At 43.6% G+C, this 27,402-nt stretch overlaps 1 protein-coding gene across 6 annotated transcripts in view; it reads left to right on the forward strand.

Annotated features, from left to right (window-relative positions):
- Positions 1-27,402, forward strand: part of jph2 (junctophilin 2) — a 135,553-nt gene that overhangs the window by 12,371 nt on the left and 95,780 nt on the right. For 4 of the 6 annotated variants that reach the window (XM_068048249.1, XM_068048250.1, XM_068048248.1 and 1 more), the window contains exon 2: positions 12,178-12,976. In XM_068048249.1, coding sequence (XP_067904350.1) covers positions 12,178-12,976 — 799 coding nt within the window. Of the gene's footprint in view, positions 1-12,177; positions 12,977-19,376; positions 19,557-27,402 lie in introns of all 6 variants that reach the window. The other 2 variants (XR_010976562.1, XR_010976563.1) reach the window with 1 other exon arrangement.

The raw sequence follows: 27,402 nt of genomic DNA on the forward strand, positions 1-27,402 counted from the left end.
CTTCCACTTGCCCAGCTTCATTCCTTAAAACTAAGTGCAGAGCCACCTCTTGTTGGGCTTGCTATGTACTAGCTAAAAAAGTTCTCCTGACTGCATTTTAAGAATTCTGCTCCCTCTGTGCTTTTCACACTAATTCTATCCCAGTTAATATTAGGGTAGTTGAAATCATCCATGATTATTGCCCTATTATTTTTGCACTTCTCAGAGATTTTCCTATATATTTTCTCTTACATCTCCCTCTACTATTTGGGGATCTATAGTACACTGCCAGTGGTGTATGACTGCCCCTTTTTTTTGTCCTTCACTTCAATCTAGATGGCCTCATTTGATGATCCTTCCATCATATCATGCCTCCTCACAGCTATAATTGTTTCTTTAATCAATATTGCGACACCCTGTTCCTTTTTTATCCACCTCCATGTTTCATCTGAAAATCCTGTATGTAACCAGGAATGTTGAGCTGCCATTCCTGCCCTTTCAGCCATGTCTCAGTAATAGCTATATCATACTCCCACATGTCAATCTGTGCTCTCAGCTCTTCTGCCATATTCCCTAGACTTCTTGCATTGATGTGTATACCATTTAGCACTGCCAAACTCCCTTGTTGTCTATTTTTTAGTCTTTGATTCCTCTGCCTTCTAAACACGTGAATTTTCTGCCTTCCATTTCCAACTTTTCTCTGTTCTACGAACATACGAATTAGGAGCAGGAGTAGGCCACTCGGCCTTTCGAGCCTGCTCCGCCATTCAATAAGTTCATGGCTGAACTGATTACTGCACATTTCCACCGTTCCCCGATAACCTTTCACCCCCTTGCTTATCAAGAATCTATCTACCTCTGCCGTAAAAATATTCAAAGACTCTGCTTCCACCGCCTTTTGAGGAAGAGAATTCCAAAGACACATGGCCCTGAGAGAAAAAATTTCTGCTCAGCTCTGTCTTAAATGGGTGACCCCTTATTTTTAAACAGACCCCTAGTTCTAGATTCTTCCATAAGGGGAAACATCCTTTCCACATCCACCCTGTCAAGACCCCTCAGGATCTTATATGTTTCAATCAAGTCACCTCCTACACTTCTAAATTCCAGCGGATACAAGCCTAGCCTGTCTAATCTTTCCTTGTAAGTCAGCCCGCCCATTCCAGGTATTAGTCTAGTAAACCTTATGCATTTACATTCTTAAATCTACTCTGATTTCATCCCCCTGCCATGCTAGTTTAAACCTTCCCCAACATTAGCAAACCCCCCCTATGAGGATATTGGTCCCTACCCTGTTGAAGTGCAACCCATCCAGCTTGTACAGGTCCCATCTGCCCTAGAAGTGGTCCTAATGCCTCAAGAATCTAAAGCCCTCCCCCCTCCAACATCTCTCCAGCTGCATATTCATCAGCTCTATCTTCCTATTTCTGTACTCAGTAGCACGTGGCACAGGGAGTAAACTGAGGATTACTACCTTTGAGGTCCTGCTTTTCAATCTCTCTTCCAGCTCCCTAGACTCTGTCTGCAGGACCTCATCCCTCTTTCTGCCAAAACGTTCAACAAAAATACATTCTGTTGAAAAACAAAAACTCTGCAAGAACGACCCATCTGTTGCTCACTCAGGAAGTTAAGGATAGTATTAGACTAAAAGAAGAGGCTTACAATGTTGCAAAAAGGAGTAGCAAGTCTGAGGATTGAGATTGTTTTAGAAACGAGCAAAGGGCCATGAAAAAGTTGATAGAAAAGGAAAAAATAGAATGGGAGTAAACTAGCCAGTAATATAAAAATCAGATTGTGAGAGCTTTTATGGGTATATAAAAAGAGAGTAGCTAAAGTAAACATTGCTCCCTTGGAAGCAGGGACAGGAAAAATTATCATTGGGAATGAGGAAATGACAGAGGTATTGAACAAATATTTTGTGTCTGTCTTCACAGTAGAAGACACAAGTTTCATACCAAAATAGACAGTAATCTAGGGGTTAAAAAGAGTGAGGAAATTAATATCAGCAGAGAAAAAGTATTGGAGAAACTTAAGGGACTAAAATCTGACAAATCTCCAGGACCTGATGGCCTACACCCTAGGGTTCTAAAAGAGATAGCGACAGAGATAGTGGATGCGCTAGCTGATTTTCCAGAATTGCTTAGATTTGGGAACGGTCCCATCAGATTGGAAGTTGGCAAATGTTACACTGCTTTTCAAGAAAAGAGGGAGAGAGAAACAGGGAACTACAGGCCAGTTAGCCTAACATCAGTCGTTGGGGAAATGCTGGAATCAATTATTAAGGAAGTCTTAACAATGCACTCAGAAAAGTACAGTATCATTAAAACAAGTCAACATGGTTTCACTAAAGGGAAATCCTGTTTAACAAATTCATTAGAGTTTTTTGAGGATATAACTAGTGGCGTAGATAAAGGGGAACCAGTAGACGTAGTATACCTGGATTTCCAAAAGGCATTCGATAAGGTGCCACACAAAAGGTTAATAGGCAAGATAAGGGCTCATGGGGTTGGGGGTAATATATTAGCATGCATAGATGATAGGTTAATAGACAGGAAGCAAAGAGTGGGCATAAACGGGACATTTTCAAGTTGGCAGGCATTAAATAGTGGAGTGCCACAAGGATCAGTGCTGGGGCCTCAGCTAATTACAATCTATATTGATGACTTTGATCAAGAGGCAGAGAGTAATGTATCTTAAGTTTGCTGATGATACAAAGGTAGGTGGAAAGGTAAGCTTGTGAGGAGGACACAGGGAGGCTGCAAAGAGATATAGACAGGTTAAGTAAGTGGCAACAAGATGGCAGATGGAGTATAATGTAGGGAAGTGTGAAGTTATTCACTTTGGTCATAGGAATAGAAATGAGAATTTTTTTAAAAAGGTATGAAAGTTGTAAGGGTGCTTGTACAAGGAATGCAGAAAGTTAGCATGCAGGTACAGCAAGCAATTAGGAAGGCAAATGGCATGTTGGCCTTTATTGCAAGGTGATTGGAGAACAGGAATAAGGAAGTCTTGCTACAATTGTACAGGGTTTTGGTGAGACCACATCTGGAGTACTGTGTGCAGTTTTGGTCTGCACATTTAAGAAGGGATAATACTTGCATCGGAGGCGGTACAACGAAGGCTAATTAGATTGGTACCTGGGATGAGGGGCTTGTCCTATGATGAGAGGCTGAGCAAATTGGGCTGACATTCTCTGGAGTTTAGAAGAATGAGAGGTGATCTCATTGAAACATACAAGATTCTGAAGGGGCTGGATAGGGTAAAACTGAGAGATTGTTTCCGCTGGTCGAGGAAACTAAAACACGGGGGCACCATCTCAGGACAAGGGGCCGTCATTTAGGACTGAGATGAGGAGGAATTTCTTCACTCAAAGGGTTGTGAATCTTTGGAATTCTTTACCCCAGAGGGTTGTGAATGCTCCATCATTGAATACATTTAAGGCTGGGATAGACAGATATTTGGTCTCAGGGAATCAAGGGGTATGGCGAGCGGGTGGGAAAGTGGAGTTGAAGCCTAAGATCAGCCATGATAATTTCGAGTAGGCCATATGGTCTACTCCTGCTCCTATTTCTTATGTTCTTGTGCCTATGTAATTGGTGCTGATAGGAACCAGACCTCTGGCTGTTCACCCTCACCCCTCAGAATGTCCTGTAGCCAGTCAGTGATATCCTTGACTTTGGCACCAGGGAGGCAATATATCATCCTGGCACATTTGTGGCTGCAGAAGCACCTGTCTGTTCCCCTCACTATTGAATCCCCTACCACCAATGCCCACCCATTTTGCCATGGACTTGTCTCTGCCTTCACTCCCCAAAGGAACCATCATGCTCATCAATATTTAGAACTGAATGCAGGGTGGAGCGAGAGGTGAACTTCGGGAACTCCTGCACTACCTGCCAGGTCTTCCTTGATTGCTAGGGAGTCACACATTCCTTCTCCCCCTTGATTCTCTTAAACTGTGGGGTTACCACATCCAGAAACATGCTATCCATGAAACTCAATTTGCCGGAAGCACCAGTAACTCCAGCTGCTGCTCAAGCTCCAAAACCCCAATAGTGTTGCTGGAAGACTGGAGATTCACTTGACTTAGTGCCAGATCCTCTCACCCTCTTCATCTTATCAGCATAACCTTCTATTCCTTTCTCCCTTGTCTACTTATCCAGCTTCCCCTTAAATATATCTATACTATTTGCCTCTATTACACCATGTGGTAGCAAGTTTCAGTATTCTAACCATTGAGTAAAAATGTTTCTCCTGAATTTCCTACCGGATTAATAGGTATCTTGTATTTATGACTCCTAGTTTTGGTCTCATAAATGGAAACATTATCTATATCTATCCTATCAAACCACTTTATCATTTTGAATACATCTGTTAAGTCAGCCTTCTCTTTTCTAGAGAAAGAGCCTCCAGGCCATTCAGTTCTTTCCTGATGGCTATAAATCTCTCAGTTCTGATTTCATCTATGCAAGTCTTTGTTTTGCATCTTCTCTGTATCCTAGATGGAGACCAGAACTGTGCACAGTTCTCTTAAGTGTGGTCTAACCAAGGTTCTAAATTCATAGGACCATGAGTCGGCCATTCAGCCCGTTGAGCCTGCTCCGGCATTCAATTAGATCACGGCGAATCATCTACCTCAATGCCACTTCCCGTGCTATCCCCATATCCCTTGATGTCATTAGTATCACGATATCATTGATTTCTGTCTTGTACATGCTCAATGATTGATCTTCCACAGCCCTCTGGGGTAGAGAATTCCAAAGATTCACAACCCTTTGAATGAAGAAATTCCTTCTCATCTCAGTCTTAAATGGTCTACCCCTTATTCTGAGATTATGTCCCCTGGTTCTTGACTCACCAGCCAGAGAAAATATCCTATGTACATCCACCCTGTCAAGCCCTGTAAGAATTTTCTAAGTTTCAATGAGATCACCTCTTATTCTTTGAATTTCTAGAGAATACGGGCCCAGTTTCCTCAAATGCTCCTCCTAAGACAATCCCGCCATCCTAGGGATTAGTCTGGTGAACCTCCATCGCACTCCCTCTATGGTAAATATATCCTTCCTTAGATGAGGAGATCAAAACTGTACACAATACCCCAGGTGCAGTCTCACCAAGGCTCTATACAATTACAGCAAGACATCTTTACTCCATTTGCCCTTGCGATGAAGGCCAACATACCATTTGCCTTCTTAATTGCTTGCTGCACCTGCATGCTAGCTTTTAGTGACTCATGAACAAGGACACTCGGGTCCCTTTGGACAGCAACACTTCCCAACCTTTCACCATTTAAGAAATACTCTCTTTTTTCACCAAAGTGGATAACTTCACACTTATTCACATTATATTCCATCTGCCATGTTCTTGCCTATTCACTGAGCCTGATAAAATCCGCTTGAAGCCTCCTTGCATCCTCCTCACAATTCACTTTTCCACCTATGTTTATGTCATCAGTAAATTTGGAAATATTACATTTGGTCCCCACATCCAAATCATTTATATTGATTGTGAACAGCTGTGGCCCCAGCACTGATCCTTGCGTTACCCCACCAGTAACAGCCTGACATCCTGAGAATGACTCGTTTATTCCTACAAAACTGTTTTCTGTCTGTTAACCAATTCTCAATCCATACCAGTATATTACCCCCAATCCCATGTGCTCTAATTTTGTTTATTAACCTGTATGGGACCTTATCAAAAGCCTTCCCAAAATCCAAATACACCACATCTACTGGCTCTCCTTTATCTATGCTACAAGTAACATCCTCAAAAAACTCCAACAGGTTTGTCAAACATGATTTCCCTTTCATAAATCCATGTTGACTCTGCCCAATCATATCATTATTTTTTAAGTGTCTAGTTGTCACATCCTTTATAATAGATTCTAACATTTTCCCTACTACTGACTTCAGACTAACAGGTCTGTAGTCCCCCGTTTTCTCTCTCCCTCCTTTCTTAAATAGTGGGTTTACATTTGCTACTTTCCCGTCTGCAGGAACTTTTCCAGAATCTTTATAATTTTGAAAGATAACCACCAATGCATCTACTATCTCTGTAGCTACCTCCTTTAATGCTCTGGGATGTAGCTCACCTGGTCCAGGGAATTTATCATCCGTCAATCCAGTTAATATTTTGGCTACTACCTCTTTATTAATACTAATTTCTTTCAGTTCCTCATTTTCACAAGTCCCTTGGTTCTCGAGTATTTCTGGGAGATTTTCTGTATCTTCCTCCATGAAGACAGACACAAAGTAATTGTTTAGTTTCACCGCCATTTCCTATTCTCATTATAAGTTCTCCTGTCTCCGTCTGTAATGGACCCACATTTGTCCTTGCTAATCTTTTCCTTTTCACATACCTAAAGAAGCTTTTACAGTCTGCCTTTACGTTTCTCGCTAGTTTGCATTCATATTCTCTTTGCCCTTTCTTTATCAGTTTCTTGGTGATCCTTTGCTGGATTCTAAATTGCTCCCAACCTTGGGCTTACCACTGTTTCTGGCAACCTTATAAGCCACTTACTTCCTTTGATCTAATGCAATCTTTAACTTCTTTTGTTAGCCATGGTTGGTTCATCTTTCCTGTTGGGTTTTTGTGTCTGAGAGGAATGCTATTTGTTGTAGACCATGTAATACTTCTTTAAATACTAGCCATTTCCTGTACCGTCAGATCTTTTATTGTATTTTTCCAATCCACCATAGCCAACTTGCCCCTATACCGTCATAGTTTCCTTTGTTCAGATTTAAGACCCTTGTTTCAGAATGAACTATATCACTTTCAAACTTAATGTAAAATTCTATCACATTATGGTCACTATTTCCCAAAGGCTCCTTTACAGCAAGGTTATTAATTAGCCCTTTCTCATTCTTTCTTCTTTTGGGCCTCCTTATCTCGAGAGACAATGGATATGCGCCTGGAGGTGGTCAGTACATAATACTAAATCTAAAATAGGCCAATCCCTAGTCGCCCATTATTATTGTATTACCCATGTTACATGCAGCCCTAATTTCCTGATTCATACCATGGCCAACATTAGCACTACTGTTTGGTGGCCTATAAACTCCCATCAATGTCTGCTGCCCCTGCTGTTTCTTAGCTCCACCCAAATGGATTCTACATCTTGATCCTTTGAGCTAAGATCCTCTCTCACTAATGTACTGATCTCATCCCTTAAGAGCGCTACACCACCTCCTTTTACATTTATCCCTATGCTTCCTAAATGACGAATATCCAGTTCCAAGTCTTGGTCACCCTGTAACCACATCTCTGTAATGGCAATTAAATCACATCCGTTTACCTCCATTTGTGTCTTCAAGTCATCTACCTTATTGTGAATGCTGCGTGTATTCAGATAAAGTGCCCTTAACTTTGTCGTTTTAACATTATTCCTCATTCTGATCCTATTTGATGCTCGCCTTCACTTCATCTGTCTTCTAATTTTGTTTACTACTTTTCTATATCGTGTTACCAGTTTTGCTTCCCTCCAATCTTCCCTTCTTGCCACACTCAGATTATCAATTCTCTTATTGCTACAGGGCGGCACAGTGGCGCAGTGGTTAGCACCGCAGCCTCAGGGACCCGGGTTCGATTCCGGGTACTGCCTGTGTGGAGTTTGCAAGTTCTCCCTGTGTCTGCGTGGGTTTTCTCTGGGTGCTCCGGTTTCCTCCCACAAGCCAAAAGACTTGCAGGTTGATAGGTAAATTGGCCATTATAAATTGTCACTAGTATAGGTAGGTGGTAGGGAAATATAGGGACAGGTGGGGATGTTTGGTAGGAATATGGGATTAGTGTAGGATTAGTATAAATGGGTGGTTGATGTTCGGCACAGACTCGGTGGGCCGAAGGGCCTGTTTCAGTGCTGTATCTCTAATCTAATCTAATCTACTCCCTTGCCTTCTCCTCTCTCTAAATTATCACATCTTCCCTCACTTGATCCCTCGCCCCCACTATTTAGTTTAAATCCTTCTCTACTGCCCGAGTTATACAAATCACCAGAACACTGGTCCTAGCATGGTTCAGATAAAGACCATCCCAACAGCTCCCACTCTACTCAGTACTGGTGCCAGTGCCCCATGAATCGAAACCCATTTCTCCCACACCAAGCTTTGAGCCACACATTTAGCTCTCTAATCTTATTTACCTGACGCCAATTTGCTCGTGGCTCAGATAATAATCCAGACATTATTACCTTTGAGGTTCTGCTTTTTAATTTATCCCCTAGTTGCTCATACTCCCTGTGCAGAACCTCTTTCCTAGTCCTATCTATGTTGTTGGTACCCATGTGGACCAGGACAACTGGATCCTCCACTTCCCGCTGCAAGTACCTCACCAGTCCTGAGCAGCTGCAGGGCATCCTGAAGGGGGAGGGTGATAAGGCAGAGGTCATGGTACATGTTGGTACCAATGACATAGGTAGAAAGAGGGATGAGGTCTTGCATCAAGAATTCAGGGAGTTAGGCAGTAGACTAAAAAGCAGGACCTCTTGGGTTGTAATCTCTGGATTACTCCCAGTGCCACGTGCTAGCGAGTATAGAAATAGGAGAATAGCACAGATGAATGCGTGGCTTAAGAGTTGGTGCAGGAGGGAGGGTTTTAGACTCCTGGACCACTGGGACCGTTTCTGGGGAAGGTGGGACCTGTACAAGCGGGATGGTCTACATCTGAACCAGAGGGGGACTAACATCCTTGCTGGCGGGTTTGCTAGTGCTGTTGGGAGGAGTTTAAACTAATTTGGCAGGGGGAGGGGATGCAGACTCCTAGCAGAATAGGGACACAGCTAAACACTGGAAAGCGAACAAGTCAGAGGGAATACAGCGGAAGTAAGTTTCAAGGGAGTAAAACCAGGATGGAAGGCCTCTACTTTAATGCCAGGAGTATTGCAGGTAAAACGGATGAGTTAAGGGCAATGATTGTGGAATTGTGATATAGTTGCCATCACGGAGACATGGTTGAGGGAGGGGCAGGATTGGCAGCTCAATATCCTGGGATATAGAATCTTCAGGCGAGACAGAGAAGGGGGTAAAAGAGGAGGGGGCATTGCAATATTAGTTAAGGAGTCAGTTACTGCAGTAAGGAGAGATGATATCTTGGAGGGGGCATCAAATGAAGCTTTATGGGTAGAGTTTAGGAATAAAAAAGAGACAGCCACATTACTAGGTGTTTATTATAGACCCCCAGATAGTCAGCGGGAAATTGAGGAGCAAATATGTGCGCAATTTGCAAAGGTGTGTAAAAATAATAGGGTAATTATATTAGGTGATTTCAACTTTCCCAACATTAATTGGGATAGTCGTCGTGTTAAGGGCTTAGATGAAGTGGAGTTCTTAAAATGTATACAGGAGAACTTTTTAGCTCAATATGTAGAGGATCCAACAAGGGAGGGTGCAGTGCTGGACCTGATTCTGGGGAATGAAGCTGGACAGGTGGTTGATGTGTTGGTGGGGGTGCATTTTGGTGATAGCGACCACATGGTACAATTTAAGCTTGTTATGGAGAAAGAAATAGACAAGTTGCAAAAAAAGGTTTTGGATTGGGGGGAGAGCAAATTTTAGTAAAATAGGGCAGGATCTGGCCAAGGTAGACTGGAAAGAGTTACTTGTCGGGAAATCTACAGAAGAGCAGTGGGGGGCATTCAAAAAGGAACTGGGGAGGGTACAGGCCCAACATGTTCCCTCTAGGGTAATAGGTAGAAGCAACAAGCCCAGAGAACCATGGATGACCAGAAACATTCAGGGTACGATGAGAAGGATAAAGAGAGGCTTTTAGCAAATACAAGGAGAGCAAATCAATGGAAGCATTAGTGGAGTACAGAAAGTGTAGGATGGAGCTTAAGAAAGCAATTAGGAGAGCAGGGAGGGGGTATGAGAAAGCTCTGGCTGGTAAAAGTAGGGACAATCCCAAGATATTCTATAAATATATCAATGAAAAGAGGATAACCAGGGAAAGAGTAGGACCCATTAGGGACCAAGGGGGAAATTTGTGAGTGGAGCCAGAGGACATTGGTAGGGTGTTGAACGAATACTTCACATCTGTCTTCACCCAAGAGAAAGAGGATGTTGATATGGAACTCAGAGAGAGAGACTGTGAGGTTCTTGAGCAAACTGTCATAGGGAGTGACAAGGTACTGGAGGCTTTGGAAGGCTTAAAAGTGGACAAATCTCCAGGTCCGGACAATTTGTGTCCCAGGATGCTGTGGGAGGTGAGGGTGGAAATTGCAGGGGCTCTGACCCTAATTTTTAATTCCTCTCTGGCCATAGGGGAGGTGCCAGAGGACTGGAGAACAGCTAATGTGGTCCCACTATTTAAGAAAGGTTGTAGAGATAAGCCAGGAAACTACAGACCAGTGAGTCTCACGTCAGTGGTAGGGAAACTATTGGAGAAAATTCTGAAGGAGAGAATCTATCTCCACTTGGAGAGGCAAAATTTGATTAGGAATAGTCAGCATGGCTTTGTCAGAGGGAGGTCATGCCTAACAAATTTGATTGAATTTTTTGAGCATGTGACCAGGTGTGTCGATGAGGGTAGTGCAGTTGATGTAGTTTACATGGATTTCAGCAAAGCCTTTGACAAGGTCCCACATGGGAGACTTAACAAGAAAGCAAATGCACATGGGATACAAGGTAACTTGATAAGGTGGATTCAAAATTGGCTTAGCTGTAGGAGACAGAGAGTGATGACAGACGGCTGTTTTAGTGACTGGAAGCCAGTGTCCAGTGGCGTACCACAGGGATCTGTGCTGGGTCCCCTATTGTCTGTCAATGATATAAACAACATAGATGACTATGTGGGGGGTAAGGCCAGTAAGTTTGCAGTAAGGATGACACAAAGATTGGCCGAGTGGTTAACAGTGAGGTGGAGTGTCTTGGGTTACAGGAAGATATAGACGGGATGGTCAAATGGGCAGAAAAGTGGCAGATGGAATTTAACGCTGAAAAGTGTGAGGTGATACACTTTGGAAGGAGTAATGGGACATGGAAGTATCCGATGAATGGCCTGACATTGGGAAGTTCCAAAGAACAAAGGGACCTTGGCGTGTTTGTCCATAGATCTCTGAAGGCAGAAGGGCAGGTTAATAGGGTGGTGAAAAAACTTGCCTTTATCAATCGAGGCATAGATTACAAAAGCAGGGAGGTCATGTTGGAGTTGTACAGAACTTTGGTAAGGCCACAGCTGGAGTACTGTGTGCAATTCTGGTCGCCACATTATAGGAAGGATGTGATTGCATTGGAGGGGGTGCAGAGGCGATTCACCAGGATGTTGCCTGGGATGGAACATTTAAGCTATGAAAAGAGGTTGGATAGGCTTGGGTTGTTTTCGCTGAAGCAGAGAAGACTGAGGGGTGACCTGATCGAGATGTACAAGATTATGAGGGGCATGGACAGGTTGGATAGGGAGCAGCTGTTCCCCTTAGTTGAAGGGTCAGTTACGAGGGGTCACAAGTTTAAGGTGAGGGGCGGGAGGTTTAAGGGGGATTTGAGGAAGAACTTTTTTACCCAGAGGGTGGTCACGGTCTGGAATGCCCTGCCTGGGAGGGTGGTAGAGGCAGGTTGCCTCACACCCTTTAAAAAGTACCTGGATGAGCACTTGGCACGTCATAACATTCAAGGCTATGGGCCAAGTGATGGCAAATGGGATTAGGTAGACAGGTCAGGTGTTTTAATGCATCGGTGCAGACTCGATGGCACTTCTGGACTCTCGTTCTTGGCTGCAGAGAATGGTGGCTATCCCGCTGACTATACTATCTCCTACTACCACTATTCCTATTTACTCCCCCCACTTGAATGGCTTCCGCTACCACAGTGCCATTGTCAGTTTGCTCATCCATCCTGCAGCCCTCGCTCTCATCCTTTACAAGCTGAAAGAACCTCAAACCTGTTGGAGAATTGAGAGGGCTGAGTCATTCAGCAGGATGTCTTTATTTTAAAGTAGCCCTGTTTGTTATGGGTTAAAGAAAGAACCTGCATTTAATATAGCGCTCTTTACCCTCTCAGGGTGTCCCAAAGAACTCCACAGCAAGTGAATCACTTTAAGTGTCAAGTAAGCAAGGGCCCACAAATAGCAATGAAGTACCTGACCAGGTAATGTTTTGTTGATTGGGGATATCACCCTCAGCCATGGACTATCTAATCAGATGTTTTTTAGTAGTCTGTTGATAATAATTGTGGCTGACGAGTAACGAATGTTGTTTTCTGGTTATATTTGCAGGTACATACCAGGGCCAGTTTACCGGAGGGATGCGCCATGGATATGGAGTGCGCCAGAGTGTTCCTTACGGGATGGCCACCATGATCCGCTCGCCGCTGCGGACCTCGCTCACCTCCCTCCGCAGCGAGCACAGCAACGGCGCCGTGCTGCAACACGAGCCTCCCGCCGACTCTCTGGCCCTCGCCACCCCCTCCTCTCATGCCTCCTCCACCATGGGGCCGAGCCGCGGCGGCTTCGCCCTCAGCCTCCAGAGCGCCGGCGACGCCGAGCAGAAGCCCAAGAGGAAGGGACTGTTCCGACGGGGCTCGCTGCTGGGCAAGCTGAGGAAGAGCGAGTCCAAGAGCTCGCTGTCCAGCCAGAGGAGCAAGCTCAGCTTCCTCAGGAGCGACGCCGGCCTCAGCTCGGCCGCCAGCGACGCCAACTCCACCGTCAGCCTGGGCGAAGGGGGCGACGATTTCCCGCCCATCGAGTCCGACATCGACGCCACCACCACCGAGAGCTACATGGGCGAGTGGAAGAACGACAAGCGTTCGGGCTACGGGGTCAGCGAGAGGTCGAGCGGCCTCAAGTACGAGGGCGAGTGGCACGACAACCTGAGGCACGGCTACGGCTGCACCACCTTCCCGGACGGCCGCAGGGAGGAGGGCAAGTACAAGAACAACGTGCTGGTCAAGGGCAAGAAGAAGCACCTGATCCCCCTGAGGACCAACAAGCTGCGGGAGAAGGTGGAGAGGAGCATGGAGGGGGCGCAGAGGGCCGCGGCTATCGCCCGCCAGAAGTCCGAGATCGCCCTGTCCAGGTAGGCAGCACCGCGTCCGTAAGACCGAGGGTGGTGGCGCAAAACGGGCGCGATTTCACCGGCCAGCCAGCCGGCCGCCCGTTCCAATTAATTCCAAAGACTGCAACGGAAGCGAATATCAGGCGCTGCGTAAAAAGCGCGGCTGATCCGATAGCGCCCGTTTTGCGCCACTGCCCGAGATGAATTTCTTTCCCCTATTGTCAAGGTCCCAATATTGGTAAGGGTCAATTGGATTGCCAACCATTGACATTAAGTACGAGGTGAGCAGGAATGTTACAGAATGCCACTGGAATAGATGATGCTTTCCACATCAGCACTGGGGATGCCAAGGTTTGGGAATGGTAAGTGGTCAGAAGCGCTGAGGGTATTTTTAACCAGTATCATTTGGATTGGAGGGGCGTTAGAGATTTCAGCATGTTAAGCGGTTGAATTAAAATTCCCATACATGTTGAGTCCTTATTTTCTATGTGATATGGGATCATAGGTTGGTATTTTCCAGTTCCACTCAATCCTCCAACTAAACAGACCATTTAAAAAGGCTTTACCCAGCACATCACTCTTGCTTTCAGTGAGGGCAGTTTGTCCAGGAAGTTAAGCTAGTATTTCTGCTTCACATCCTATGATTGTTGAATGTAGCACAATGCAGAATAGCACTACACAGTAACGGAGAGGACACATGTCATATAACAACGCATCAGTCATCACTGGAATATTGTTTTATATTTGTTTTATTTTTGGGAAAATAATTTTTGAAATAACTTTTTAAAATGCAGAATTTTCTATAATGCACTAATTATTTGGTCTTTCATTTTTGTCATGTTGAAGGGCAGAATTAACATTTTTATTGCTAGAATTGTGTTGCCTCACACTTTATGTATGAATTGACACATTAAATGATGTTACGAATGGAAAGTAAGAAATGTAGCAGAGAGTGAAACAATCATAAAATGCCATCCATAGAACTGTGCATTTAAGGCAGGGAAGTAACATAACTGTGACACCAAAATTGGGAGACAGAAAGATTGTGTAGATCCCCTGCAAAAATTGTCATTTTAACTCTTTGAAAGTTCTAATTTTAATGGTAGGTTGATTAAATTGTCAGAAGTTAAAGTTTCCATTTGTACTTTAGAATGGAGCCATTTTTAATGAAAATGTGAAATTATGCCTTTGCTGCTGTCTATTTCTGTACCTCTTACTGGCTTTGAGTCTTTGCAACTCTCTCATCTGTCAAGCACACTTGAAGGAGATTTTAACTGGGAGAGTTTCGGGAGGGCAGAATGCGGATGAGTATCAAACCTTCCCAATGTCGTCAGTTTGAGGCCTGGGCTCCTTTAACTCCCTGGTTCATTTACATCTACCAGTCAGCTGCCTGCTCAGAACAGATGTAAAGAGGCAGATGGCCAGTTGCCAGCAGGCGAAGATCAGGTGGCCTAGAGGCTGCCTGTCAGCACTCAGATAGGTCTTCGTGGAGGTGGCTTCAGCAGTGTATCGTGGGGATGCTTGGTGCAGCAGAACCCAGAAGTTCCCTGTGGGGCCAGGAAGAGTTGGCAAATGTAGGTAAAAGATCAGGATTGTTTGAGTGTCGCAGCAGGCACCCAGTCGGCCGTTAAAATGCCATTGGAATTCTAGTGAAATAATAGGACCTCAGTCCGCATATATTAGTAATTCAGGCAGCCACCTAAAAAAAAAAAATGCTCAAGGGTCCAGTTAAGGTGAGGACAGGCGGGAATGGAGTGGGAACAGGGCAAAAAGTCTTTGGAGGGTGGATGAGGTACACTATCTCCAGTGTGTCTTATCTGACACCTTCTACCTCTTCTCACCTTCTTGCTAAACTCTGCTTTGGTGTCAGTCACCTGTTTAACTGCTAGTACTACTCTGAATTTCACTTAGCTAATCTCTTCTCTTGTATTCTCTTCTCTATTGCCATTAACAGGGTATTCCTTGCCTGGGCACCATTTTATACATCTTTTTCACTGCTGTGTCTTATCTCTGTCTTGCTTCTCCGTAATGTGATTGATGTCCCTGTCATCCACCTATTTCTTTCCTGGTGTAGCTACTTATTTTGTTGTCTCTCTCCAGTACTGAATTGGATCTCTGTCAACTGTCTTCTTAAGTGGCACTTTGCATCACTGTCATCTGTCCGTCCACCTCGAATGCTATCTTTTTTGCCTGGCTATTTACCTTCTCTGCCCTGTACTGCTGAATATGCATGTCTCACGTTTCTGTTTCTCTTCAGGTTATTCTGTGCCTCTACTATTCCCTTGTCCACCTCTTGAAATTCCTACGTGACTTTTCATCAGCTTGTGTCTTTGACATATCTCTCTGTGTCATTTGTCTTGTCCCTTACTAAACTACTTTCTGTATCCCTTTTAATCTATCCGTTTCCCTTTTAAATACTTTTTAAACACTTTTCATTCTTGAGTGTCTGTTTCCCTCTTCCATACTACTTGATCTTTGAGGCAATCCTTTCTCTCGGGTATTACGATCTGTTGCTTCCTCGTTTCACCTTTGTGTCTGCCATCTATCAGTCCCTTTTAGCTTTTCAATGCTCACCTTACAACTATTAACAACTTACTACCTCTTACTGATATGCATCTCTTGCTTATTTGACATTTATCTTTCCACTTCTCCCTGGTTTATTTGACCCCTTAGCAACGTTACATTACATCAAATTATTTAGTCAATATAGTTGCCAAAACTAAACTTGACTCTTGGTAATACATTGGAATAAACATACACATCTGGACTCTCAATGTGATGTGCAACAAAAGTTTGGATGAGATTTTACATTTCCTTAAATTAAGACTTTCTAATTTCAGCACTGTTGCCAAGCAGAGGCACAAAATGGAGGCTAAACTTTTGCCAAAAGGGAAGGAAGGAAAATCATAGGAGGTGTTACCTGGGCTGCACTCACATACATCCTAATGACAAATTTCAGAGTACCGTTGGCAGAATATGTTACTTGCCCCCATTCTCAACCTGGGCATTGTGTGTGTGATGGAGATAGACTTCAAAGATAGTGCCACGGGAGTTAATATTAAACAAATTCATAGTAAAAATGTAAAAAAAAAAAGCCGTCTAACATTTTAACATGACTGTTTGACCTGATGCTTAGTCTGTACACTTCTGATGAGTAAGTTTGTAAAGTTCCCAGGATGTCCAATAGAATACTTGGGCATTTTCAAAATACAGCTTTTTTCCCAGGCTAAAGTTATACAGCGCTCAATGCAAAGCTAAAGGGTTAAGAGGCTACTTTCTTGAGAGAGTCTCACTTTAGTGCAATGGGGCGGGGGGGGGGAGGGTGGTGTCGGGGGTGGATGGGGGGTAAGGATGTTAATGTGACTCTTGAGTTATTATCACTTTTACATTGATACACAATTGTTTTGCATAAAACGAGAAGAATTAATACAGTTTTAGATACTTCAGCATGACAGTCATTCATTACTTTGAATGCAGGCTAGGACAATCCTTTTCTGGACAGCAGAACCATGTTAAGAAAGTCACTGACAGAATTGAAAAGGCCAGCACTTCAGGCACATATTGAAGCCAATTATTTTTTCTCCATAATGACAGATCCCTAGGATTTATATGCTGGGAAGTCCTTATTGTGTAGGTATATATAGTCAGTGGAAAAGAAATTGAGTGGGATGTAAAACAGGCTGCTGATTCACTATCACCTGTTTTGTGCTACAATCAAAGACCAATTTCACCCCAGTGTCTTCAGGGGAAGAGGAAAAAGGGAGAACATCAGCCAGAAAATGTCAACAGAGAGACGTTTTGGCCCCTGTCCATGCTGTAAATTTTCATTGTTTCCCAATCCCATTCCTGGTGGGGAGCCTTGCCTGCCAGGATTGCATATTGGGAAATCATTGGTAACGCGCCTACAATTTCCCAAAAGTCCTTTGTTGCAAGTGTAGAGTCGGCCGTAGATATTCCTTTTAATTTATCTTTTGGATGAGAAGTTAATCCGAGGGCCTGTCTGCCCTCTCAGGTGAATGTAAAAGATCCCATGGCACTATTTCGAAGATGAGTAGGGGAGTTCTCCCTTGGTGTCTTGGCCAATATATATCCCTCAATCAACATCACGAAAACAGATTATCTAGTTATTATCACATTGTGGGAGCTTGCTCTGCCCAAGTTGGCTGCCGTGTTTCTTACATTACAACAGTGACTACACTTAAGTACTTCATTGGCTGTAAAGTGCTTTGGGATGTCCTGAGGTCATGAAAAGCACTAGGTAAATGCAACTCTTCCTTTCTTTTGGGTGCAGCAGTGCTGATTCTGGTAAGTGGTCTCTGCAGGTTATGTTTAGGGTTGTGCTGCTTTGCCAAATATCTTAACCATATGATAGCATAATCCAGGGGTGTAACAATGAGTTATCATTGTGATCTGAACTGAATAATCTGTCTTTTACACATGACCTTACATGCACTTCTTCAATCTTTATGAAGACAGACTGAAAAATACTTTGTAAGTTGATGTATGATATGAATTAAGTTGCTTTATTTCACAGAGCAAGTGACAGTCTAAACAAATTCCATATATTTAGTTAAATCTCACTTTTCTCCTCAAAAACATGGGAAAAAAAATAAATTACACACCCTGGGATTGAGAATTTCTACTTGTTTCTGCTAGTGTTTAGTTTAGTTTAGTTTAGAGATACAGCACTGAAACAGGCCCTTCGGCCCACCGAGTCTGTGCCGACCATCAACCACCCATTTATACTAATCCTATACTAATCCCATATTCCTATCACATCCCCACCTGTCCCTATATATTTCCCTACCACCTACCTATACTAGGGGCAATTTATAATGGCCAATTTACCTATCAACCTGCAAGTCTTTGGCTTGTGGGAGGAAACCGGAGCACCCGGAGGAAACCCATGCAGACACAGGGAGAACTTGCAAACTCCACACAGGCAGTACCCAGAATCGAACCCGGGTCCCTGGAGCTGTGAGGCTGCGGTGCTAACCACTGCGCCACTGTGCCGCCCCTGTGCTAGTTATATCAGTGCAATCTGGGTGGAATCAGCCAAAGCAGCACAAAAGATTGGGGAATTTTAAACATAAGTGTGTTATGTTCAAAACCATGCCCCCATTTAAGCCCCTCTCAAATCTGGCGACCCCCTCGGGTCGACTTTGAGATTGTGCTGGATTGGGAAGGCTCTTCAAATTGACCACATTTCTTATCAAAAAGTATTTAATTTACTAAGAAACTGACTGGTATACAGCAATGAAACTGTTAAATGGTTCAGTCTAGCAATTTTAAAGTAATTTTCAGTGATTTTAAATTGGGTTAATCTCTCCTACAGCTTTATCAATAAAACCAGGTTACCACCCTTAAATACATCAAGGATTACTTATTGATAGTGACGATGGCAGATTCTTCGCAGGTGACAATCATGGGAAGACTTATATCTGTGGTAGTTGGCATAATTGTTGGTGACTGAAGAGGCCAATTCCTGATCTACAGGCTCTTGAGCAGTTGGCACAAGAACTCCTGGTTTGGAGGAACTCTGGTATAAGCAGACTCCTTCCATTGTCAGCACCTTTCTTCAACAGTCTCGCATCTGTTTGTTTCAAACTTGTCGGCTGCTTTCCTGGTTGTTGTCCACCAGCTGTCTCTGTCAGCAGCCTCCTGTTGCTACACCCATTATTCAATGTCAGCCAGAGAGAGCTGTCTTTTCCGCTGGTCTTTAAACTGTTTGCGAGGTGCACCTCCATCTTGCCTACTGGAGCATAGTTCACCATAAAGCACTGCTTTTTGTATTATGGAATCCTCCATGCATGACACATGTCCTGCCCATTGAAATTGGTTTGTAAGAGAATGCATTCAATGCTGGGCATATTGGCTGTGTTGAGGACTTCATTGTTTGTGATGTAGTAGTCCGGCCATCTGATGCTCATGATGGATCAAAGACAGCATTGATGGAAGCGCTCCAGCAGTCGCGTTTGTTTTCTGTACAGAGCCTGTGATTCTGACGCATACAAGAAGGTGGTGATGACAACTGCTCTCTATTCTTGAATTTTGGTGGAGATGCGTTGGTGAATGGTTTAACCAGACACGCTTTGAGAATGGAAATTTAAAAAAACAAGTAACAATTATGTTTTATTAAGTTGTCTGATTGCATTGTGCTGGTCATGGAAGATCTTGTGTTTGTGTTTATGTAAGTAAATTTTCAGCAGAAACTTAAAACCTAACCTAACCGACGCAATTTCAAGTGCATTTTGGGCCAATTTCCCTTTTGGGCCAATTTCCCAATTGCGCCCAAGTGGAAACTCTACACTGGATCCCTACCCCCATCTGTTTCGTGGGTGGTTTTACTTGCTTTAGGCATTCCCTTTCTTTCAGACTACTACTAACTATGTAAAAAAAATTGGCTGACTGCATTTTTTAGTTTCTAGCTCTTGGGAAAAACTATGGTTGGAATTTTACCTGAAGAAGGCCGGTGGAGCGTAAAATAGCGGGTCATGACGTCGGATCGGGTTCCCGACAGCCTGATGCCTGAACGCAATTTTACGCACGTTGGACGGCAGGGATGGGAACTCCGCTCGCCATCCGATTAAAGCCAATTCAGGTAATTAAAGAGGCCACAGACTTCAATTTTACGTGCCCCACACCATTTTACGGGATGCGCCAGGCCACTCGGGGTGGGGGAGTTGGGGGGTTGGTGGTGGTAGGAGGCTCGGCAGGCTTAAATGAGCGGCATGGTTCAGCAGGTATTGGATTTTGTGAGTTTCGAGTCTTTAAGCTAAAGGTGGATTTAAGGTTCTGAGCTGATATTGTTGACTCACCAGGGTTCACTTGAGCGAGTGATCCTCCTGGCAGGGCCATAGCTGGGGAGATTTCTACCGGGGAGTGGGATTGCCTTTCCTCGCATCAATCAGTACAAAACTCTCCCCATTTCATTTTTGGCACGCTGCTGTCATGGGTGTTGTCCATTCTGGAAGAGGGTCCTCCAGCGAGGAAGAGCACTGGAGAGGCAGGCAGGTGGCCAAGGACAACAGCGACTTGCTTGCCACCTGCAGGTGCAGATTCATGATGGGGGAGGGGCAGAAGGCCACAGAGTTCACCGGGTGCAAAGATCTGCGAGGAGACGAGGCTACCCAGTAGGCAGGATGTACTGGCAGCGGTCGCCCTTCCTCCAGATGTCAGAGTGCTGGTGTCTTAGAAGACTGTGTCTATCCCGAGAGACTGTGACATTTCTGTGTGAGATGATGGCAGCAGAGGTCAGCTCCAACTGTGTGGGTGGCCATCCGTTGCTGGTGGCTGTCAAGGTCACAGTCACCCTTAACCTCTGCATTAGGCTTATTCCAGGCTGCCACTGGAGATGTGTGGCATTCCCAATCATCTGCACATCACTGCATAAGGGTTGTAACTGATGCCTTCTTCAGAGGGCCAACCAATACATCATTTAAGATCATAAGATCATAAGATCATAAGAACTAGGAGCAGGAGTAGGCCGTCCGGCCCCTCGAGCCTGCTCCGCAAAGGGGGGAGGCTCTGGCTGTTGAAGACATGGTAGAGCTCGAGGCATCCTCAGACGAGGAGGGTGAAGGGGTTGATGAGGAGGCGCAGCTACCTGTACGGCCTGGGGAAGCATTTGGAGTGTGTGAAGAGTTGGGTGCCAGGGAGGCTCTCATACTCAGGGCTTTCTCCTGAAATGCAGTTCACCAATCATCTAGTCTGGCAACGACAGCCATTTCAGTCTCACTGCAGGCATTAACATTTGCTGTATCCCCCATTACCACCCACCTATCAGCACTTAGCGCATAGGTAATAGCCCATCTTTTAATCTCACACTCCCTGGTTCACTGTTGCAAACAAACCAAGCCTCCATATTACACAAATACATTTTGCTGTGTACATCATCACTTAATTGAGACATTCAGAAGCAAAAGGAGAAGTTTAATAAAGGTTCCACGAGCTAATCAGCAATTAACATTAATCAGAATCACATCTATGAAATCCAAATGCTGTTACAGTGCTTTCTCAAATCTTTTTTGCGTGCTCCTATGTGTCATTCCCCCTTCATTGCCAGCTGCAGTGGATGTGGATTGCTGATCAGGCTGTCCCATGGCATGGGATGACCTTGGCAGTCGTCCTCTGGCTGCCCAAGGCCGTGAGGACCCCGGCATATTGAGATGCACCTGAGGAGTCTCAGGAGCACCCTCTGTCCTGGCAGTTTGAGGCACTGGTGTCAATGGCAGAGGGGCTAAGGAGCTGCTGTCTGCATCAAGAGCACCCTGAGAGGTGCCCCTAGATGCAGACTGCTGTTGCTCCTTTGCCATCACGAGGAACACTTAGATCTCCCTGCTGACCTGAGAGGAATTAGAAACCTGGAGGACACCCCAAGTGCCTTGTCCCTCTCTCGTATTGACACTGATGCATAGAGCTCACTGAAAATGTGATGGTGTGTAGGTCTGTGCAACAGCAGTCTACATCTAGGCAGCCACTGGTTGGTCTGCTGGATCTGAGTCGTCAGTCTCTCAATATAGGAAGCTAGATGCCCAGACTAGACCGAAATTGCAGTACTCATATAGCCTGGATGGACTCCTCCATAGACTGAGCTAGAGCACACATACCCTCTGGAATCTCCGCCAGATCTTCCTGGGCATTTTGGATTCACTTCTCCTCTGGAGACATATGAGAATCATTTCAGTTATCGGACCTGAGAGACCACCCGCTCTGCGCTCTTGCTGTATGCTACCTCTGGGGGCCATTGCCATGCGTGTGAGACTGACACACGTCTGCACCCTTGTGTGGGTCAGATGTGCCAGACACATGCCCCGTGACAGAGCTGCAGCCATTCACTCCATCTGGAGAGCTTCCGCTTTCCAACATCCACACCTGCATTGCTGCCCATCTGATTACAAACCAACGGGGACTGAGGTTTGCCCCTCACCCTGGCAGAGCGGAGAAGGTTGTTGACCCACTTGCGGCACTGGACCAAGGTTTTCCTAACAACCCCACAGCTGCTTACCTCCTCTACAACCTCCATCTAGGACTTCCTGGTAAGCTGGGAAAGTCTCCTCCTTCAGTCCTCTGGGAAGAGGACCTTCCAACTTGCTTCAGCTGCCTGGAGGAGGACATGCAAGCAGTCATTGCTGAACTGTGGCCACTTCGGTTCATGTCTCATTAATGGCCACAAGCGGCTGGTGGTCCTCCAAGGGAGTCGCGGTGGGATGCCTTGTGGTCCAGTGGGTCAAAACCATGTTGGATACGCTCATTTTGGTTCTGACTGTCAATCGTTATGCTTGCTGTTGCCCTGATTTTTATCTGAGGAGCCTATAACAATCTTTCAGCCTGTCATGGAACTGGTTTTTTTTCTCCTCTGTTTGAAACAGTGTGACTCTAAGACTGTTTAAAAACAGTATACCTTTTAAGACAGATAGAGAAGTGTTAGATTTCTGAGGCACAGTGTACCAGCTGCGTTTGTTACCGAGGTAACAGCAGGAGAGTGAGGGGGTCACATGATATGATGTTTCAATTTAACTCTGTGGAAAAAAACAGCTAAAACCAGTTTTTGAGAGACACCAGCGAAGTGTGCTTACTGTAGCAAAGAGCTATTTCTCTCAGCAGAAATTGTATAAGGAGCTACAGGCTGAGTTAATTGCCTAAGGAGGAAATAACTGAAGAAACCATTTGTATTGTGGGAGGTAGCAAAACCCCTTTTCTTCATTTCCAAGCCAGGAAGCCTTTACTTCAAGATTGAATCTGTCTTGACTGATTGTGTTTGCTGGAATTCGCAGTCAGGTTTCGATTGAGAGACTGCCGGTCCTAAAATTCAAGTAGATCTATTGCTGTGCTCATCATTGAAAGAACTGTGTGACGCCTGCTGCAGCTAAAGTGTTTTGAATGCTTATCTATTGAAGGACTATTTCATCAAATCCGCGTGGAGACTTAGAGTGGCATTTGAATATTTTTACACTAGGATACCTCACCATCAGGAACGTAACCTAGAAAGACTAACAATCCAGTTATTTATTTATTCTTAAGAAACAGCTAATTTTTAAAACATAATTTTTAAAAACGATTATGATTTTTGAGTGTATGTGTGTGAATGGAGGAGCTAGGTTAAAATAATTTTTAAGGTCTTTAGACATAGGTTTTTCTTAATAGTGTTCAAGATTTAGTTTTTAATAAATAGTTAATTTGTTGTGTAAAGATTCTTGGTTTGTTCTGTTTTATTCAGGGGCTACTAGAGGGTTTAATTTGGCAGTTTTCTGGTTGGGTGGGAAAACTTTAATAATATGCTGTGACCTGTGGAGTGATGGGACTGAATTGACAGTGCATTGCTCTCGCCTTGGTCGTAACAGTGACACTGAAGGTGCTGGCAGCCCTTCTTCCGGCTCTTGCCCTGCCCCCGCCAACGCCGACGATCCCGCCCATGGCGCCTTTATTTTCTAAAAAATCCACTGGCGTGCCGCTAATTGGTCAGTTAGCGTGTGGTTGTGGCAGGGGATGAAGTCTGAGTGGGAGAACCTTTGCTACCCTCTTCCACTTCTCGGATCACGACCCCGCCAGATCCTGTATAATTCCTGCCTATGTCTCAGTCACCTATTCTAAACTTGACTGCTAGCTGTCCTATTTGTGTGTCCCCAGCTGGTGAGGTGAAGCGGGTGGCTAAGATCTTGAATTCCTCCCCTCCTGCCTCAGTGTGTGAAGGCATTTCCCACTATTCTCCAGATAAATGGGGGACACCCTAGCACAGGACGAAACAATTTGCCATCATTGTATCGGTTGTGGAAGTCTGTCTGTTTTCAATAAATGCTTGTAGCATTATGACCTTTCTCTTAAACCTGTGCAAATTAATTTTGTTTTCAAACACAATTCTTAGAAACATAGAAAATAGGAGCAGGAGTAGGCTATTCGGCCCTTCGAGCCTGCTCCGCCATTCATTATGATCATGGCTGATCATCCAACTCAGATTCTTAAACAAACCTCAATCCCACAATCCTTTTGTTGAAGATAAAAAGTTCAAAGATATCAAAATGCCCCAGCAGCCCAGGTTCCTGACTGGGAGTGCACATTCATCAAAGTGATCCTTGTAAGTGAGTCTTGGTTGGTATCTTCTCGGTAATGTGCGTAAAATTTTTTAACATTTCATCCATCAACCTGTGCGAGCTGTAATAAGACATAGATTTTTATAAGGTTATTGAATGGCGTGCTTATTTACAATATTTGATGTTTGGACTCCTGTTCACCGAGTGTTTGACGTGCATTGAAAGGTCTGGGCCACTATGGCTATTTTGATGTTAAAGGAATTTACGCAGCCTCAGTATTTTCAATCCTTTGTACTTGCAGATGAAAGATTTTCTATGCAACAGAATCCTGTTATATGTTTGGGCAGTTCAAGATGTTGCTTGCAATCAGACATGCATACTGCTGTATAAAATCAACATTTCACAGCATTTTTGCTGACGCACAGAAATGTGTTTTAATTTTTAACAAAAAGCCTTTGGCAGAATTTTTGCCGCCATGATATAATTGGTAGAAAAATGCCCAAATTTTTAGCAACCTTCTAAATGGGAATTTGAATCAAAAGCAATTTAATTGTGCTGGCAATTTTACATAATTTTTAAAAATCATACATGGTATGTAAGCGTGTGTTACCTTAAGTGATATAGAGTCATAACAGATTTTACTGGAGCAGCTGGAAAGCAGATACTCTGAAATCAGATATGCTGTTTTAATAAAGCACCAATGAAAAATTTCCCTTTTCTCCCATTTCAGTCCCTATGCATCCCATTGACATTTTCTTTAACCAGCAGAGAAGCATATTCATGGCGGCTGACATCAGCATAATCACCATAATAACATTTTAACAGGAGATACAGATGTGTGAGGCAGGACTGCTGTTTCTTCCACCCAATGTTTAGTTTCTGTGACAACCCCTCTGTTAATTATGCTGAGAATTTCTGAAACATACGCAGCGAAGGGACATATGATAATATTCTGTATAAGACTCTCTGGTTTACAGTGTAGTTCTATTGAGAAAGCTATTGTGTACTAGATGAATACGATTTATTTGAAAATTTGGTCTTCATGCTTCTTGCAGTGATTCATAGGATAATGTGAGATTTATGTTATAATTTTACAACAGCTACCCTGGTTTGTTTATAAGAACCACTTAAATGTTTCAAATTACCAAAATAAGGCAAAGGCTTTTCTCCAGACATTGAAATGATATTGGCAAGAGTATGGAATGACGTGTCTGTAGGAAATTGTTCATTAATGAATATAATTGATAACAAGAAAAAAATAACTTTGGATAGATGGCTGTACTGAATTAGTCATACATTTCCTTGGTTACTCTTCACAGCAGCTCAGACTTGAATGATTTAAAAAGCAAAATCAGAGCTATAATTTTCTTGAAATATATGAGCTGGGGAAGATGATATAGTTAATGCATCTACTGTGGCATGTTTTCTGCCTCACTACCAACTCTAAAAGAATTTTAACTCCCTCTAGGCAGTTAGTGCCACTCCTTTCTCTCCAAGTGGCCATTTTAACAAAACTTTCTTGAATAACTGTAAATTGGGATCCAATAATGTCATTCGGACACTGACAATTTTAAGTGCTCATGAACAGATACACCGCTCAGTAAAACATGGCACGCACCAAGTGGACAACTTGCCAGGTTTGCTTAAAACTTACCTTTGTGGTGCCAGAAATAGTTAGGACTGCTTCCCAGGCCTGTTAAAGAAGGTTTGGTCTGCTTCTAAACCATGGAGCCACCCCCACCAAACCTCTGCCTCACTCAGCATACCTGACTCTTTGCCAAGCCAAGTTGGCTGTGGAGATCCATTTTGGGTGGGCAGCTGGCCAGTGGAATGTTATCGAGGAGCAGCCATTACAATGTTGCCCGGGAGTAACAGTTTCCCCCTTTTATTGTTGAAACTGATTTGCAATTCAAAGTGTCCTCCACTTAATTTCACCTGTCAGTATCCAAATTTTTTATTTGCACCATAGAGCACACTTTAAACTGGGTTTCTCAGTTTTTAGATAGTGTTTGAATATTTCTACTGCTATGAAATTTATACGTGAAGTGGAAAGTCTGTATTGCACATTTTTCTCTGGCACAAGCTCCTACTCATCATCATCCTGCTGCACCACCTGGAAAGATGGTGTCAAACACCTCTTTGAAATACCTAATTTTCATCTTTTAATGCACCTATTAAGCTGCAGAAGAATTTATTACAATATGTTATTTTAAAGACTATTTCAAGTTTACTTCAACTTTTATTCATCAGTTTTGCCTTTGAGAAAATAATTAAAATTTATCGATCTATGCATAAAATAGTTAGAATAACTATTATGGGGAATATGGGGTTACTGTTGGGGGTTATGGGGTTAGTATAAATGGGTGGTTGTTGGTCTGCACAGACTCGGTGGGCCGAAGGGCCTGTTTCAGTGCTGTATCTCTAAATGAATAAAATGAATAAGAGGAACAAAACAGCTATAACAAATGCAAATTCCCAGCATCTTAAACATTGACATCAGTGCTACATTGGCCAAAAATGACATCTGTGTGTCTATGCTGTTTTAATGGCCAAGATCAATTATCAGATTGTTATCTGTGGCTTGGCTTGTGGCATAGCAATGTACCACAGTTTAGTTTTGACAAGTGCACAAAAAATGTATGCATTTCAAATGCTGCATTCTAAGTAGAATCCTGAGAATTAATTTCCGATAAAGTTTTGATAGCTTCACTATTCTTTAAAAGGATCTAACAGTTTACGTTCATTTTTTAAAGAGTTTCATCAAGATCAAGGTTTTGTAAGTTAGTTGAAACTTTAAAAGTCTGACAAAACTGCAATGCTGAGTGAATTGACAAAACATCCCTAAGTTATGTTACCAAGGCTTCTTTGCATTTTGAAGCAGGAGGAAGATCTAAGGTTAATACATAAGACACCTTTGCTAACATTGGAAGGAGAATACACGAGTAACAAATTTTCCTAAAATGTGAGGCTGCAATTTCGTGTAAAGTGAATGCTCAGTAATCAACAGTTTGTGAGAGTGTGAGGAATTCTTTGATTGCATAAACCCCTGATAAAAACTGAAGATAGCGAGGTTGCAGAGATGATGTGGTTTTGTATGTGGGTAGTGATGCAGTAGACTGTCTTAACTGTTTGTTTAATTTCCTTCATTCGTCTCAAAAACAAGTAGACCAACCTGCTGCATTGTCCCTGTCATTAATCTTGGGTTTGTGCCTGAATGTCTGTGTTCATTGAAGGTCAATTCTTTTATAAATCAGAGGGAAGGGCTTTGGGGCATTTTTCAATATTAAAGGGGCTAAATAAATGGAAGGTGTTGAGTTTCATTCAAGTGGGGCTGACTTAATTAAGAAATGACAATATGATCAAGTGAATTAAGTAGACAGCCTGAGTGCATTGGCAAACAAATGCACGCCATCCGTA

This window comes from Heterodontus francisci, chromosome 16, assembly GCF_036365525.1.
Source record: "Heterodontus francisci isolate sHetFra1 chromosome 16, sHetFra1.hap1, whole genome shotgun sequence".
In the NCBI taxonomy this organism is placed as follows: domain Eukaryota; kingdom Metazoa; phylum Chordata; class Chondrichthyes; order Heterodontiformes; family Heterodontidae; genus Heterodontus; species Heterodontus francisci.